The sequence below is a fragment of the Peromyscus eremicus genome, chromosome 8a (assembly GCF_949786415.1).
Source record: "Peromyscus eremicus chromosome 8a, PerEre_H2_v1, whole genome shotgun sequence".
Taxonomy (NCBI): domain Eukaryota; kingdom Metazoa; phylum Chordata; class Mammalia; order Rodentia; family Cricetidae; genus Peromyscus; species Peromyscus eremicus.
The window spans coordinates 79,988,860-80,006,236 of record NC_081423.1 but is presented as its reverse complement, the minus strand read 5'-3'; the positions used below and the strand labels follow the sequence as shown (position 1 = coordinate 80,006,236).

The 17,377-nt window shown below is 46.4% G+C and overlaps 1 protein-coding gene across 2 annotated transcripts in view; it reads right to left on the bottom strand.

The window, feature by feature from the left end:
- Positions 1-13,863, bottom strand: part of Socs7 (suppressor of cytokine signaling 7) — a 30,558-nt gene extending 16,695 nt beyond the window's left edge. Inside the window, exons 1-4 of one of the 2 annotated variants that reach the window (XM_059271647.1) lie at positions 12,706-13,860; positions 3,389-3,453; positions 1,243-1,347; positions 680-781 (exon numbers count right to left, since the gene is read on the bottom strand). In XM_059271647.1, coding sequence (XP_059127630.1) covers positions 680-781; positions 1,243-1,347; positions 3,389-3,453; positions 12,706-13,688 — 1,255 coding nt within the window. In that variant the 5' untranslated portion in view covers positions 13,689-13,860. Of the gene's footprint in view, positions 1-679; positions 782-1,242; positions 1,348-3,388; positions 3,454-12,705 lie in introns of both variants that reach the window. The other variant, XM_059271648.1, reaches the window with a different exon arrangement.
- Between the last annotated feature and the right edge of the window lie 3,514 nt (positions 13,864-17,377).

Below are 17,377 nucleotides of genomic sequence, written 5' to 3'. Positions count from 1 at the left end.
GGAACAAAAAGCTGTGTGGGCTCGTGGAAGCTGTGAAGGATGGGGGGGCATTCAACCCCAGGAAAGCAGTCGGGAGCCGCTCACTAACCTGACTAAGGTGACTACTTCAGGGGCTTCACCAGCCTAGAGCGATTCCAACTTCTCCCACCTCGAAGTGAAGTGCCTACGGTAAAGCAGCCTTGGAAATAGAGACTCGCTTACTTGCCCAGGGACAGTAATGATTTTGCCAGGCAAGTAGAAAAGAATGCTGATTTTTTCATTCATTTTATTCCTTGGGTACCGGAGGCTGGCAAAGCAGGTGTGGGCTACTAAATGCTTGGTACTTATTTACAAGGCTGCGGTAAATACCAAAAAGCTTAGGAAAAAATACAGAATTCTGATAACCAGCAACATAGTCAACCTCTTCACTGAACTGACATTAAGGCAGTTTCTTAAGTGATATCTATTCAGAGACTGCAAAACAGCCCCAGAAGCAGAGACCAAACATCCCAGTCTTTTATTTCTAAGAAAAACAAGATTTACTTCCAGAAAGAAATAGGTTAGAAAAAAAATATGTTTTGGACTCATTTTCAAGTTCTAGTCTAGCTAAGGGGATAAAGATCTCCTAAACTGTAATTTCCATAAACAGACTTCTCCCATCCTTCCACTCTTATAAGTCTTGCCTCTCAGCTAAGCTAACCTGGGGCGTGGGGTGGAGGAGGCGGAGGTAGGGGGAAAGACTGCAAGGAAGACCCCATCGGAGCCACAAGGACAGATGTAGGCAGCGTCCCACTGATATCATCTAGAAGAGAGAACAAAAGCAAGAGCTTCAGCAAAGAGCATACAACAGCACGGGGAGGGCACGGGGAGGCAGAGGAGGAGGATGTCAGCCTGCCCTCTGGGGCAAGGTAGCCCGGCCTCCACTGGTCATCTTTATGAACCAAGGGCAAGTCATCCTAGCCAGCTTTGCTTTGCTTAGAAACTGGGAAAGTGATGTACTCCTAAAACAGCTCAGTCGCAGCACACTGAGGGCAAGGGAGATGTGAACTGGTCAACATGTGGACAGTAAATACTGCTGCATGCAGATAAAATGCCCCCCATTTACGTGCCTACAGATATGACAGAGGTGGAGAAAGGGATGGGGAATAATTGGGTCATCAACAGAAACCCAGAAACTAATCTGGCTCCTGACAAAAGAACAAGTCCCTAGAGCTCACCCTCCCTCTAGGGCAGGACGGCAAAAGGGCAGGTCAGAGACTATACCTAGGAGGCTGAGGCTTCTTCTTGGAGGAGGAGGGGGAGTTGGAGGGTGTGGAGAGGTCAGGCCCCGCTGAGAAATGTCCACATCCACAAGCGACACTGTCTCACCTGAGGGAGTCACACAAGCATGTTACAGAAGCCCCGTGTCCAAAGCTGAGACCAAAAGGAGAGAGAAACAAAGAGCAAGCAAAGGAGGCCAGAGGGCTGAGGGCCAAGGGTCCCAAAGCTTTGCGTCTGATGCTCTCCAGGCTGGAATTATCCCAGCCCCAGTCGGCTTAGAATCCAGTTGTTCTCAGGTTAGTGTGCTGGCTCAGAGGTTAAGAGGCTGGCTGCTCTCACCATGGACCCAGGTTTGCTTCTCCACACTCACATGGTGGCTCACAACCATCCTTAACTCCAGTATCAGTGGATTCAGCACCCTCTTCTGGCTTCCACAAGCACCAAGCTCACATATAGGACACACATACATGTAGACGAAACAACTTACATACATAAAATAAGAAAAATAGGGATGGTATAATGGCTCAGTAGGTAAAGGGACTTGCTAACAAACCTGATAATCTGAATTCAACCCCCAAGCCCTGCATGGTGGAAGAAAAGAACTGACTCCTTTTTCCCCCCGAGACAGGGTTTCTCTCTGTAGCCCTGGCTGTCCTCACACTCACAGAGATCCGCCTGCCTCTGCCTCCCCAAAGCTGTTATTAAAGGCGTGCACTACTACCACTGCCCAGCAAGAACTGACTCTTGATAATTGTTCTGACTTCTACATTTGTGATATGGCACAGAATCAATAAATAAAATGTAAATAAAAAGGAATAAAACAATAAAACCTAAAAATTTTCTTTTTAAATCCTATCATTCCAGGGCCAGAGAGATGGCTTGGGGTGAAAAGCACTGGCTGCTCTTCCAGGACCAAGATTTGATTCTCAGCACTCGAATAACAAGCAGTACCAGCCTGTCTGTAACTCAAGTTCAACATTTCTGACGCCCTGTTATAGCCTCCATGACACCAGGCACGTAAGTGGTACACAGACATACATGTACACAAAATACATTTTAGAAATAAAAATCTACACAGCTTTAATCCCAACACTCGGGAGGCAGAGGCAGGTGGATCTCCTAGTTCAAGGCCAGCCTGGTCTACAGAGTGAGTTCTAGGACAGCCAGGGATACACAGAGAAACACTGTCTCGAAAAACCAAAAAAAAAAAAAAAGATTGGCATTTTAAATCTAATTAATGTTTTTTGAGGTAGGGTCTCATTGTGTAGCCCTGATTGGCCTGAACTCACGACATAGATCAACTGGCCTTGAACTTGGCAATCCTTTCTCTGCCTCCCATGTGGTGGAATTACAGGAGTAGGTAGGTTTACAACATCCAACCAAAGACTATTTTTTAAAGGGCTTCTCAGTCACAACCAAGTAGGGCAGCTGGCTTCTCAAGATTTGAGACAATATGAAAAAGACCTTTTTACAGCTTCTACTCAACCAGGAGTTTTATATGACTGACAGAACAGAAGGTCTCTCTCTCAAAAGTTCCCCATAATATCAGATGGCATGGCAGTGACCCATTACCAAAAGGACACTCAACAGTCTCCTTCTTTAGCAACTGTGTTCCCTGCTGCAAGAGGACACACTTAAATTAGACACACTGAAGAACACTAACAGCTGCATGAACTGCTAACCCTAAAATGGTAGACGACAAAAGCTCACACAAGCCCCTTTGCCCTAGTCTTTAAACTAGACCAGACGCTCATGGGTCATTTTTTATTAGATAATCTATGAACTTCCTCGGAAGCTGGGACAGGAATTATGACTTCGAGAAAGTCTTTTATGCATTGCAAGCCTATATCTTTGTAACTCTTGCCTTTAATTTACGTGTAATGACCCTGAACTTCATAACTGCTACGGCTACCCAATTACCAAGAAGCAAGCATCTTTACCTTCAAGCATCTGAAATCAAAGGCACACTCCATATGCCATAAAAACAGCCTCACCCCAAACCCAGGGGGCACGGAATAAAGGAATTACTGCAGACGGCCTGGAAGGTGCCTGGAGCTCCCCCAGCAAGGCATGTGCAAGCATGTTCCCTGACAGTCTCAGAACACTCCCACTCTCAGTTATCAGAAAAAGAGAAAGACGTGATCCTTACCTGTGAACAAGGGGCTGAAAGAGACCGGAGAAAAGGCACTTTGAGTTCTTGTCAACCTGGGTTTCCTAGGAAGTAAGAAAGTACACAGAGAATAAAGGGGGAAAATGAACACATATGCACTTAAATCACTAACACTGGATTCCAGATGTCCTGAAATACAAAGCAAACCCTTTATTACAGATATGTTGGCAACACTTCCGTAATAAAGCCTAAAATTTAAAGGAGAATGAAATAAATTAAAGCAATTCCTTAAATAGATTTGGCTTCACCAGCCTAAAAAGCAATAGCAATCCCTTTGGATCCTTCCATGCCCAGCACATAAAGACCAAGCACCTTGAGTGGTAATTACTAAGTCTATTTCCCAGGAAGGACGCTGGATGCAGAGTTGACTTTCATGTGAAAGCCAAGCAAAAGGCTTTAGGCCTGAGTAGTTGCCAGCTTGGAGTAACAGCTTTCCCTCTGGGCCTGACTCTAAGAGAAAAGGTTCCAAATGGAGTCAGGGAGCCAGGGAGCACACCCTGGCCTGAGCATCACACTAAGACACACTGCCGTCTTCATCAGTGAATCCCTCTCTGCCCAAGGCCCTGGGATATGAGCCTAGGCCATGGCTAACAGGGCCTTCTTCTGCCTGTACCCAAGTACACCCTCCCCCAAGTCACACAGCTCTGCCTCAATGCTCCCCAGCAACCATTCAATTACACACCAAGGTACCAACTATACCTCCTTCAAGTAGCTTTTCAGCAAACAATGAAGAGCAAGAGATGCCAACACAGACTTTCCAGGCACGAATGTATTAGCCTTAAAACATTTTGTCATTCACTTCAAGATGACAAAGATTTTACTGAGGTGATACAAATAGGCTATGGGCTTATGAAAGGTGAGGGTAAGTTCTGATAAAGTCTAAAATCCCATCCCGGAATTGACTGTCACTAGACATTACACTTATAGCTTCACAATGACTGACTGCAGGTGTCATGGCTGGCTCACCCCCTAGACATATTGTGATACAAAGGATCAGATGGAAAGTAAACTCTTTTTAACTCTCCACTGCACCAGCAGAGTGAGAAAGCACACAGAAAATAAGGGAGAAATGAACACCACACAAGTGTTTAAATCACTGAACTCTGCATTCCACATGTCCTGAGACACGAGGCAAACCCTTTATTACAGAAGAAAAGAAAATCTAAAATGAAGTCCTCTTCAAAATTATTTGTTTTTAAGGGCAGTAGTGGTACACCCCTTTAATCTCAGTACTCAGGAGGCAGAGGCAGGTGGATCTCTGTGAGTTTAAGGCCAGCCTGGACTACAAAGTGAGTTCCAGGACGGTCAAAAAAGAAAAAGAAAAACATAACAAAACAAAAGCTTATTTGTTTTCAGGGCCAAGGTGTAGTTTAGTTGGTAATGCACCTGCCTATCATGTACAATGTCCCAAACTCAACCCCAGTACCATCCCCCAAACAAAACAAAAGCATGGTTTTTTAAATGTGTATTTGATTTTATTTATATACATGTGTGTTTGTCTACCACATGTATATGAGTGGCCAGTGAGGCCAGAAAAGGATATGGAACCCCTGAACTGCAGCTTTGGGCTCTATGAGCTACTTTGGATGCTGGGAACTGAGTCTGGTCCTCTGGAAGAGCAATAAGTGCTCTTAACCCTCGAGCCATCTCTCCAGCCTCAAAACAAAAACAAAAATGAAAAACACGTTTATGCTTTTTTGTTTTGTTTTGTTTGAAACACAATCTCATGTAGCCCAGACTAGACTCTAACTCACTTAGTAGGTGAGGATGAGCTTGAACTCATGATTCCTTTGCCTCTCTCTCTCAAGTGCTGGGTCTACAGGTGCATGCCAGTATGCCCAGTTTTGCATTTTTGTTTCAACTTTTTAGATTTTACATTTTTTTTTCAGATTTTTATTCATTTTAATTATGTAGAAAGAGCTCAGAACTGGATATGGTGCTACATACTTAACAGGCCTAGCACTTGGGAAGCAGAAACAGGAGGACTGTCACAAGTTCAAGGGTTAGTTTGGGCTATAAAACAAGACCATAGCTTTACAACAGCAACAACAACAACAAAAAAGGCACAAAACCTTTAACACTCCTTTAGTTCCAGCACTTGGGAGACAGAGACAGATCTCTGTGAGTTCAAGCCAGCCTGGTCTATATAGTGAGCCCCAGGGCCAGCCAGGGCTACATAGACCGTCTCAAAGAAAGAAAGAGATGAAACACAGGCAGCTTCCTTCTTAGAGGTCTAATAATCCACACTTGAAACATCCACAGCCCACACAGGGACACGGCCACATAAAAACAAGCTACAAGCACACATGGTTTCCGTTTATAAAAGTTGCTCATGACTACAGCTTAGTGCCAGCAACCCAAAGGACGAGAATGGAAAGTTAATTCCACTGGACATGAACTTAAAGCAGCCGAGGGGCTTCCAAGCAGACTTTTATTTTATAACTTGTGGGTATAACATTAAACTCAGCAAGTAGACACCCAAAGCACTGGCCTTTCAAAAGGTTCACACCTCAGCCAGTTGGCAGTTTGCCTCTTTTCAAAGGAAACTGCATCACTGTGCCATCTGCCCATGCTGGGGACGAGTCTCTTTAGTGCCAAGCTCTGAAGAACGGCAGTACCCAAATGCACACGTCTTGCGGAGGCCTTCTCACTCCAGCTCATCTTCTCCCCCACCCCCGACATTTTGAAGAAGAAAAATCATAGTTTCTAAGATCTAGAAAAAGAAAAACATCTGAATTTAAACCCAGGCAGAGCCATCTCAGAGTGCTAGATGGTTTTTGCTGGCAAAGAAGGGTGCTTCAAGGCTTGAAGCTAAAAGGTAAAAGGTCTAAGAGGTTGAGAGGCTAATAATAAATATGTGTGCTTCCTTCTCTCTTTGGGAGGATGCTGCCTAACTAAAAACCCATTTTCTATCTCAAGGACCCTGTGAGCATTCTGATGGCAGTCTAATGAAAAGGCCAAGCTAGATGACTGAAAAAACAAAGCAAGGAAATGATCTCACACAAAAGTAAGGATGGCAGTTACCTGGGGGCCTGGGAGGGGGTATAACGAGAAGAGCAACCCTTGAGCCTAGATAAAATATGGATAATACTATACCTGTTTGCTAAGCTTAATGAGTAGTACCTGGATATGTATTTATTACTTTAGTACATATATTTTTTAGATCTCCTTTTATATATAGAAAATATCTGGGATGATAAAAGCCCATTTCTAACTAAGATAGTTGTTTTTTTTGTTTGTTTGTTTTTTTTTTTTTTGAGACAGGGTTTCTCTGTGTAGCTTTGCGCCTTTCCTGGAACTCACTTGGTAGCCCAGGCTGGCCTTGAACTCACAGAGATCCGCCTGGCTCTGCCTCCCGAGTGCTGGGATTAAAGGCGTGCGCCACCACTGCCCGGCATAACTAAGATAGTTTTGGAAAGCAACAAGAATAACAGATGAATTTTTCTTTTTGAGATAGGGTTCTCATGTTGGCTCTGAATCCGATATGTAAATGAGGATGACCCTGAACTTCTGACCCTTCTGCCTCTGTCTCCTCAATGTTAAGACTACAAGCATGTACCACCATACACTGTCTATGAAGTACAACATGCCCGGTTTATGTAGTGCTGGGGACTGAACTCAGGGCTTCATTCATTAAAGGCAAGTACTCTACCAACTAAGCTACATACATACATCCTAGACCTCCAAATAAACATATTTTGTAGTGCTGCTAGGAATCCAATCCAGACCTTTCAACATACTAAACAAGCACTCTGCTGATTGAGCTACATCCCCAGCCCAAATACACATTTCAAAGTAATCCTCCATACTACACTCATGGGTTGGTTATTCATGTCTTCCCACCTCACCTTGAAAAACACTGGGGTACAAAATTAAAGTACTTTTAACTCTGCCAGAGGGCCACTTACATCTTAGAACAGACTCACTGGAGAAGGATTTGGTAGGTCATGACTCAAGCAACAGGACAGATGGGTTTAGGTGAGTCTTTTTGGGGGCTTGCTGTCCTTGAGTCAGGTAAGTCATTACCTGAGTTGTAAGTAAGAGAATGTCTCTGTCCATTTCCATTCTGCAAACTATAATCTGCATTTCAACAGATAAATGAGATAAAAGGAATTAGAAGCGCTAGACTAAACAGGACAATAGCACAAAGATGTAATCATTGGCCACTTTTCAAATTCCTAGGAACCTAAAATCAAACAATGAATCATGTCTACCACTCCTGTCCATTAATCCCTTTATCCCTAAAACTTTACAAGTATCCTTTCCTAAAATGCCTTCTAAACTAGGATGTCCAAATACTAGATTGTGTAGCTCCAATACACCTCTGACCCTGCTAATGCACTCAGTGCCAAGATAGGCAGCCTGTGCCATTTCCAACACGTCATAAGCCAGTGTGTCTGTTCGTGTGCTACAGGCACAAAAACCATGTGTTCATTTTTAGTTCCAATACACAGACATCTGTGCAGCAAGGTCAGATCCAAAACTCCATCGTAAACCAACTCAAAAACCGATGGAGGGAACTTCTAGGGATAAGCCAAGGGGTGTAGTCTAATGCCTAAAACCTCAGGAATGATGTTGGCAAGGAGAATGTCAAAGGCACAAGACTCAAGTGGACAGACAAAAATTTTAAAGCCAGAGAATTTATTCTGAGAGCTGACAATCATAAGCAATTTGTAAAAAGATAGTTTAAAAGGCCAACAGAGTGTGAAACAAAAACCCAAACATAGCTCACCACACCACACTATCACCTTGCTCTCGGCATGTCATGTTATGACTCAAAAAGGCCCCTTTGAGCCTGGCTGTTATGGTAACACATGACTATGATTCCAGCACCTAGGAGATGGAAGCAGGAGGATCAGATCAAAACCAGACTTGAACACATACATAGTAAGTTTGAAGCCATCCTGGGCTATATGAGACCAGGCATAATGGTATATATCTATAATCCCAGAGCTCAGGAAGCTGAGGCAGGAAGATCAGCTCAAATTGGAAGCCAGGCTGGGCTACATGGTGAGTTCAAGACCAGTCCAGACTGCATTGTGAGAGTATCTCAAAAAGGGGCTGAGGGGTGAATCAGCAGCTGTTACTTGCTGCTCTTCCAGAGGACCTGGAAGAGGTTTGGTTCCCAGCACCCAAACTGGGCAGCTCACAACTGCCTGTAATACCAGATATATGGGATTCAAAGTCCTCTTCTGACCTCATCCGACACCTACATATATGTGCACATACATACTGACATACACATTTTAAAAAATTCTTGTTTAATAAAAACCAAAAGTAAGAATAAAGAAACAAAACGGCAGCAAAATACACCCCTTCTCCTGGATCTCAAGACCCAAAGAAACAGGAAGTTTCTGATGTTGGCCAAGTCTACCCATGACAGCCAAAGAAGCCTCTCCATCCAGAATTGCACCTTTTTTCCCAAACAAATCAAAAATCACTACCGAACTGCTCTCCATTTCTCCACTACACAACTGTAAAGACTGCCAGGAATAGCCTCAACTGTGAAACTCAGTAAACAATCCTAAGGACCAGGTACCTATTCCCAACTGAGTGTGTTAGTGTGTAACGTTTCAAACAGGGCAGATAGATGTTATTTTTCACCAAATCTGAAGGAAGACAATCAGCTCAGCATATGTGAAACAGACAAGGGGACTCCACTGGTTTTCCTGAAATAGCAAAGTTCTATATTATACCAAGGCCCACAGGCATGAAGCCCAGCTCTCTGAATTCTGACATATGCGTGGTATGAGGCCTAGCCCAGCTCCTCAGTACAGAAACCTGATTAGTTGGCAGGCTCAATCTTACTTCATTTTAAAGAATTTTCAAAGCTAACTCATACTATTTTTTTGATTATTATTATTTTTATTTACTTGAAAAGAAATTTTTGAGACAGGGTCTTCCTATGTAGCTCTGGCTAACCCGTGACTTGTTATATAGACCAGGCTGGCCTCAAACTCAGATATCTGCTCACCTCTACCTCCTGGGTGATGGGATTAAAGGCAAGTGCTACCACCGCCTGGCGACATTTATTTCTTTTTAAGAGGTTAGGCGTGGGTGCATATGTGCCACAGCAGGAATGTGGAAGTCAGAGAGAACCTGTAAGAGTCAGTTCTCTCCTTCAACCATGTGGGTCCCAGAGATTGGCTCAAAACTCAAGTCACCAGGCTTGGCAGCAAACACCTTTACCTGCTGAGCACCTTGGTGACCCCCATACTCCTCTTTTACTTTTAAAGATTTATAGTTTTTACGTGTGTGCGCGCGCACGTGTACATGCGGGCATGCGTACATGTGCCTGCTGAGATCAAAAGAAGACACTGGGTCCCCTGCAGCTGGAGTTACAGGTGCTCTGGAGCTACCCAACCTGGGCGCATGGGAACCAAACCCAGTCTTCTGCCAGATTAGCAAATGCTCTCAACTCCTAAGCCATTATCTCTTAAGACTCGTACATCTGGGCAGGTCCACGTAAGCAAATCCAAAGCATGTGAAAGAAGTCGAGGTGTGCACCAATAGAACATGCAGACTGCTAAGCCTTATAAAAATGATTGTTAGGAAATACTTTCTCATCAAAAGCAATAGCTGTGGGAAAAGTGTAGATGGCAAAGGCAGATGTTGAGAAGAGTAAAGAGAATTATGCCTAGAGGTTACCATAAATGCCCCAAATTACATAGCAAAGCCAGCAGAGACCCATAATTAACTTCAACCAACACTGATGTGGAAGCCTCCTAACTGGCAAAGGGCTGAAATTTCCCAGTGCTTCAGGTACTACCATTTAAAACATGAGAACATGTGAAAACTCCGAGCTACTGTTCTTCCCAACAAGGGAGGGCTTGCTTAGGAGACGCAGACCCACAGAAATCACAACCACCCTGGCCAGACTTACCAAGGTTCTCACAGCCTCGAGGCTGCCAGCACGACTGGCACATAATAAGCATGGAAAAGCTAGCAAGCAGCACCAAAGCTTAGCACAGGAAAAAAAAATGTACCAATTCAATCTTATCGCTTTTCTTCCAAAAAGCACAAAATATTCCATCCAGTTTTCTCGTCTTCCTTCTATTCCTCTAAGGACATGAACAAGACAATTTATAGCTGTCCCATTTCACAGATGAAAATGACAAATCTGCCCTCCATCTCACAGCTAATGCTGAAGTTCCAAATGGAATCCAGACTTTCCTAATTCTCTATACAACATGCTGCCTCCAAATAGCAGTCAACCAAATGTTTACACACAAATACCTAGCTCTTCTCCAATTCATCAGAAAAAGCTCTTGGACCAAAAAATGTATTTCTCCAGTGCCCTGAACTAAGCTTCTTTGCAGAGGTACAGCCTAATTTGCTCTGCAGCAGAAATCTGTATTGTGCTTAGCGTGAGGGTTGGTGATAGAGCAGCCAATGACCATTAAATTCTGCTTCCAAAGGCAAAAAACCGTACAATGTTATATGCCTTTTCCACTTCCTAATCTATTAGACGTAGCAGCTAATTTCACGCCACACCTCATACTCCACGTCTCGGGAATCTCAGACCAAGTCCTGGTCAATGTGCAACAAAGGCAAGACAAACCCCAAGAAAATTATCAGTCCATCCTATGTAATTACCCACAGCTTCAATCCTGCTGTCCACCCTCAGCTGAGCAAATTCCATCCATATTGGTAAGTGGAGCATCAAATACAGAAACTACCACTGTTAGGGGAAAACTGTTCCAGCAGCCACACACTTGTCAAGACCTGAGCTCTCAGCAAGAGTTCACCCAAAAAAAAGGACAGACTACCAGGAATTTGGGTTTGGTCCATGGCACAGCTATTTCTGAATATCTGACAGAACCTACACCTTTTATCTTGGAGTACTCAAGTTCCCTTCAGAAATCCACATCCAAGAATGAGTGGTTTGCATCCAGGATCAACTGGGGAGCATTAAAAAAATTCAAATAGTAGGGGCTGGAGAGATGGCTCGGTGGTTAAGAGCACTGGCTGCTCTTCCAGCGAACTCAGGTTCAATTCCCAGCACCCACATGGCAGTACACAACTGTCTGTAACTCCAGTTCCAGGGGATCACGACACCCTCACACAGACATACGTGCAGGCAAGACATCAACGAACATAAAATAAAAAATTCTAATTGGGCCCCAGATATACTTACCTTTCACCCCAACCCCAAGAGATTCTAGTGCTCAGCAAAGTTATCAATGTATCTGCTTTTTGGCTCTGGTTTGTCACTGTCAGTATGTGTCAAGAACATATCATATAAACTACACCAAGACCAATTCCAGCCAGGCAGGTGGCAACAGGCCTCTAATCCTGGCACCGGGAAGGCTGACTCAGGACTGAGGAGGGTGAAATAGGAAGATCAAGAGATCTAGACCAGTCTGGGCTATACAGTGGATTCAAAGCAAGCCTGATCAGCATAATAAAACCTCGTCTCAAAACAAAAGCCACCAATTCAACTCCAAGACAGAGTCAGAACTACAATTCACAATCACAGTTCTACCACAAGGTAAGTCTCATTAGTGGATGCAATAGCTAACCGTTTTCTAAACTGATACTACAAAACTATGCTCTTCTGTCAAAAGTCCATTCACTTTTTAGAAATTCAGGGTGGGGGGGACCTCAAAGTCTAAGTTTGGAATTGTAATTAATTGGCCTAGAATTCAATGTGTATACCTCACTGAGCACTATCAACATCTGTGTGAAAGTGAGAGAGCAAGCATAAAGCTATTCTCAGCACACACGCTTTAGATAGCAAACATCTAAGAACAACCAGAAGAATATTAAGAATGGAGATGCCCAGCTGATTGTTGGCCAGATTCCCCAGGCCATTTTGCATGCATATACGTGTGAAGAGAGTGGAGGCAGGTGCACAGTGAGACTAGGCAAGATGGCCAAGATAATAATAGGCAAGTGATTGACACTAGCTCTTTGGCCCCAAGGCCACACATTTCCAGCAACTTCTCAGCAGTGTTAGTAATGGTAGACAGACACCGGGGGTGGAGGTGGGAAGCTTAAAAAGTGGGGCCAGTGCAGGAATGGTGGGGCAGGGCTTCAAATCATTCCCAGCAAGAGACGCTAACCCACTGAGTGTGTCACCGAGTGCGAACTCTCCAAGAGTGAAAGCTGTTTCCACAATTAGCTCTGATCTAATACGAGATGTCACCACCTTTAGTCCCAAGTGTCTGCCTTCTCCAGAAGTCCACAGCTTGAGAAGTGACAGTATTGTGTTAGCAGCAGTAGTAGGGGCAAAGAGAGAAAACGGAATAAGAAATGGAAGTTTGTCGCCTGCCCCCCGCCCCAGCCAATCTCACCTCCCCGCATCCAGCTCCCGGCCCGTAGAGCCTCCCATGTCCGTCAGGCTCGCAGCTGAAGCTGCCAGATCTCCAGAAGGCCTCTTGCCGGTCCCATCCCCACTGCCTGAGCCGCCGTTGCAGCTCTTCGTGCGAAACAGGCGACTGAGGCGGATTTTGAAGGAGCCCTTTCGAGAAGGGCCCGCGAGGGGCCGGAGGGGCCCGGGAGGCGGCGGCGGTGGGGGAAGTTGCTGCTGCTGCTGCTGCTGCTGCTCCCCTCGGCTCAGGCGCCCTGGAGGGACCAAGTCTTGCAGCGGGAAGGGCACCGGGGGTAGTTCGGGGCCCGGGGGCTGCAGCAGCAGCCGGCCACCCCCTCCTCCTCCACGGCCCGGGCTGCTGAGCTCCTCTTCTGAACAGCTGTTAGTCTCCAGGCTCTCGGCCTCCGATTCCAAGCCTTCTAGGACCAGCAGCGCGTCGCTCGTCTCCGTGGGGTCCTCCCCGGCCTGCGGGGCGGCAGCAGGCGGCGGGGGCTGCGGCGGCGGCGGCTGCGGGGGGCACGGGCACGGGCAGCAGCCTCCGCCGGCAGTCTTAAGCCCCGGCCCCGCAGGCTGCCCGAGCCCTAAAGCCGCCAGCTGCGCCTCTAGTCCAGACACCGGACCCCAGGTCCGCTCGAGCGCCAAGCCCGGAGGGAGGGCCTTGGGATCCAGCGCACAGCGGTGCCGGGGGCACAGCAGTTCCGAGGGTCCCGGCTCCGGCGCCGCCTCCGCGTCCTCCTCCTCCGGCGGCCGCCCCACGTTGCGGAACACCATCAGCTGCGGCGGTCGGGCTCCCCGCGGGCCGGGCCGCGCGAGGAAGGGTGGCGGCGACGGGCCATGGCCCGGGGGCGGCGGCGGCGGCGGGCCTGGCTCGGGGGCCGCCTCTCCATAGCCGAGGAGGCGGCTCAGGACCCGGTACGAAGCGGCCGCCGCCGCCGCCTCGCCGTCCCGGAGCTCGGCCCCCTGCATCAGGGTGAGGGAGGGAGGGCGGGCGGCTGGGAGCCGGGCTGGGTGGGGACTAGGCCGGGCCCCGACGGAGCCCCGCCCGCCGCGGCCCCCGGAGCGACAGCGTTAACGGCCGCCGCGGCCTCTGCCTCATAGAGGAGGCGGGGGGCGCGCGGAGCGCAGCGCGAGCCCAGGCCGCGCGCAGCCGCCGAGGACCGCCCCCTAGACGTCACTTCCTGGCTAGGTCCCGCCCCCGTCCCCGGGGTACGCGGCGTCAGCCTCCGCTGAGCTTGACGTCGCTCTCGGCTCTGGTTGCTATTGGCCGTCAACTGGTTCGGTGGCCTGCTTGGTCTCCGGCACCGACCCCTGCCTTTTCACTTCCTGGGCGCCCAGGCCCTGTCCACCCTTCCCTGTGGAGCGAGGCAGGCCTTGGGACCTGAGTCTGGACCTGGGAGAGGGTCGCCGCCCTTGGCACTGTCTGTGGGTCTGGTCCCCTCCATGCTGCTTGGGCTGTGTGGCCTTGGCCAAGTCATTTCATTAAATCTGTATCCTCTTTCCTGGCATCCGAGGAATTATGGAATGACTATATGAAAATGTGTTCTAGATCCGGCGGTGTGCTGTTCCGTGATAAACAACTGGTTTTTTGGGGGAAGAAAGGGTGTGTATATAGTTACATAATTTTTACCATCTCTTTGACTGAGATAAAGGATATGTAGTACACAATTTCCAAGAAATAATAAAAGTATGCAATAGCCAATCCTGTATGACTGATTGCTAAATGCATGCTTCTGCTGGTTGTCACAGTGTGTGTGTCATGTTGAGGAGAGAAGCCAAGATGAGCCATGTGCTAAGTAAGCATCAATTCAACCACCAGAGCTCATTCCCAGCCCTTCCCAAACTGCTTACAAGTGACCAAGGAGTGTAACTGTAACAAAAATTTTTACTGATATTTTGCTCTATTGATGCAAGAGGACAGAGAAAAAACGAAGACAAATGATCAAATTGTCAATAATGGGGACAACTTTGCTGAATCAGAACTGGTTTCAATGACTAGAAGGGTTTCTTCAACTTTTTGTGTTATTCCTAATGTAACACCTACATATGTACAGGAGGTATAAATCAGAAGCACTCGGATACTCTCCATCACTTAAAAAAAATGTGCGTGCATGCGTGTGTGCGTGCGTGTGCGTGTGCGTGTGTGTGTGTGTGTGTGTGTGTGTGTGTGTGCCCCGAACAGAGCATCAGATCCCCTAGTAATTTTTCTGGGAACTGAATTCCAATCCTCTGCAAAAGCAGAACATGCTGTGAACTCTCTCTCCAGCTTCCTCCATCACATTTTTTTTTTTTTTTTTTGAGACAGGGTTTCTCTGCGTAGCCCTGGCTATTCTGGAACTTCCTCTGTAGACCAAACTCACAGAGATCCACCTGCCTCTGCCTCCCAAGGATTAAAGATGTGTGCCACATCACCCAGCTCCTCCAACACTTTTTTTCTTTTTCTTTTTCTTTTTTTTTTTTTTTTTTTTGGTTTTTCGAGACAGGGTTTCTCTGTGTAGCTTTGCGCCTCTCCTGGGACTCACTTGGTAGCCCAGGCTGACCTCGAACTCACAGAGATCCGCCTGGCTCTGCCTCCCGAGTGCTGGGAGTAAAGGCGTGCGCCACCACCGCCTGGCATCCTCCAACACTTTTTAAGTTAAGGTGACTAGCAAACAACAAATCAAGCACCCGTTTGTAGCGCTTGCTCTGCAGCTAATGTCCACCCTCTATTACTAAACTCAGGAAGACATGAGCTTTAATGTACCATCCTTCATGTAGTAGTTTCATTACATACAGTGGGCTGAAATAATCCCAAGAGCACAGGTAAAATTATGTGTTTGGGGCTACCAAGGTGGCTCAATGGATTGAGGCACTTGTTACTAAGCCTGAGTTCTATCCCTGGGACTCATGGTGGAAAGAAGACACCACCTCCTGAAAGTCGTCCTGTAAACCTCCATATACATGCCATGGCACATGCAGACACACAGACCACACAAATAAATGTAATAAAAATTACAAGTTTTGAGAATATAGTACCTTCGCTTTTTGTTGTTTCTTTTGTTTTTTTGAGACAGAGTCTCTCTACATAGCCTGGCTGTCCTGGAACTCACTATGTCCATCAGCCTGGCCTGGAACCCAGAGATCCTCCTGCCTCTGCCTCCTGAGTGCTGGAATTAAACATTTGCGCCGCCACCACCTGGCTATGTGTAGTGGTATTTGCTCTGCCCATGACCTTGGGCTATATGGGCTATAGGGCCTGGAGGAGGTGGTGCTTTTTTTTTTTTGGTTTTTTTTTTTTTTGGTTTTTTTTTTTTGGTTTTTTTTTTTGAGAGAGGGTTTCTCTGTGTAGCTTTGCGCCTTTCCTGGAACTCACTTGGTAGCCCAGGCTGGCCTCAAACTCACAGGGATCTGCCTGCCTCTGCCTCCCGAGTGCTGGAATTAAAGGCGTCCGCCGCCGCCACCACCACCTGGCTTGAAGTGGTGCTTCTTGCTATTGTATGTGACCTCTCAAAAGGAAAGGGAGATATATGTGTGGTGGTATTGTGTTCCCCAAAATATTGTGTACCCTAATAAACTTATCTGGGGTCAGAGAACAGAACAGCCACGGATCTCTGTGAGTTCAAAGCCACACTGGAAACAGCCATGCATGGTGACTCACACCTTTAATCCCAGGAAGTGATGGCAGGAAGCAGAAAGGTATGAAAGGCGTGAAAACCAGGAACTATTGCTGGTTAAGCTTTTAGGCTTTTAGCAGCAGTTCAGCTGAGATTCATTCTGGGTGAGGACTCAGAGGCTTCCAGTCTGAGGAAACAGGATCAGCTGAGGAATTGGCGAGGTGAAGCTGTGGCTTGTTCTGCTTCTCTGATCTTCCAGTATTCACCCCAATACCTTTTAAGATTCATGCTACATATATGTTTGTTTTTTAATGTGTAAGTTTCTATACATATATATAACATATACATAGAACACATATATAACATGATATATACATAACATTATATGTGTCTACATACATACATACACACACATACACATATATTGCTAGGGATTGAACCCAGGGCCTTGTGTATGACAAATACTCTACCTATAAGCTCTACATCCAGTCTTATAAATTCATACAATTTAAATTTTTTTGTGTGTGTGTTTGTTTTTATTTGTTTTTCCAAGAGAGGGTTTCTCTGTGTAGTTTTGGTGCTTGTCCTGGATCTTGCTCTGTAGACCAGGCTGGCCTCGAAGTCACAGAGATTCACCTGCCTCTGCCTCCTGAGTGCTGGGATTAAAGGCATGTGCCACCGCTGCCCAGCTTACAATTTAATTTTGAATAGTAACTATGATTTTGGTTTTGTTTTTTAAGTGTATATGGGTGTTTTTCTTGCATGTATTGTCTGTGTGCCACATGCCTGCCTCGTGCTCTCAGAATCCAGAAAAGGGTGTCAGATCTTCTGGGACTAGAATTACAGAGAGTTGTGACTACCACGTGGGTGCTAGGAATAGAACCCAGGTCCTTTGGAAGAGCAAATCTCTTCCAGCCATCTGAGCCATCTCTCCAGCCCAGCAACTATGTTTAACAACACTTGATCTTAGTCAGAAGGCCAAGAGGTTATTATGTCTAATAACTGGCTTACAAAATCCCAGAAACTGCCAGGTGGTGGCGGCACATGCCTTTTATCCCAGCACTT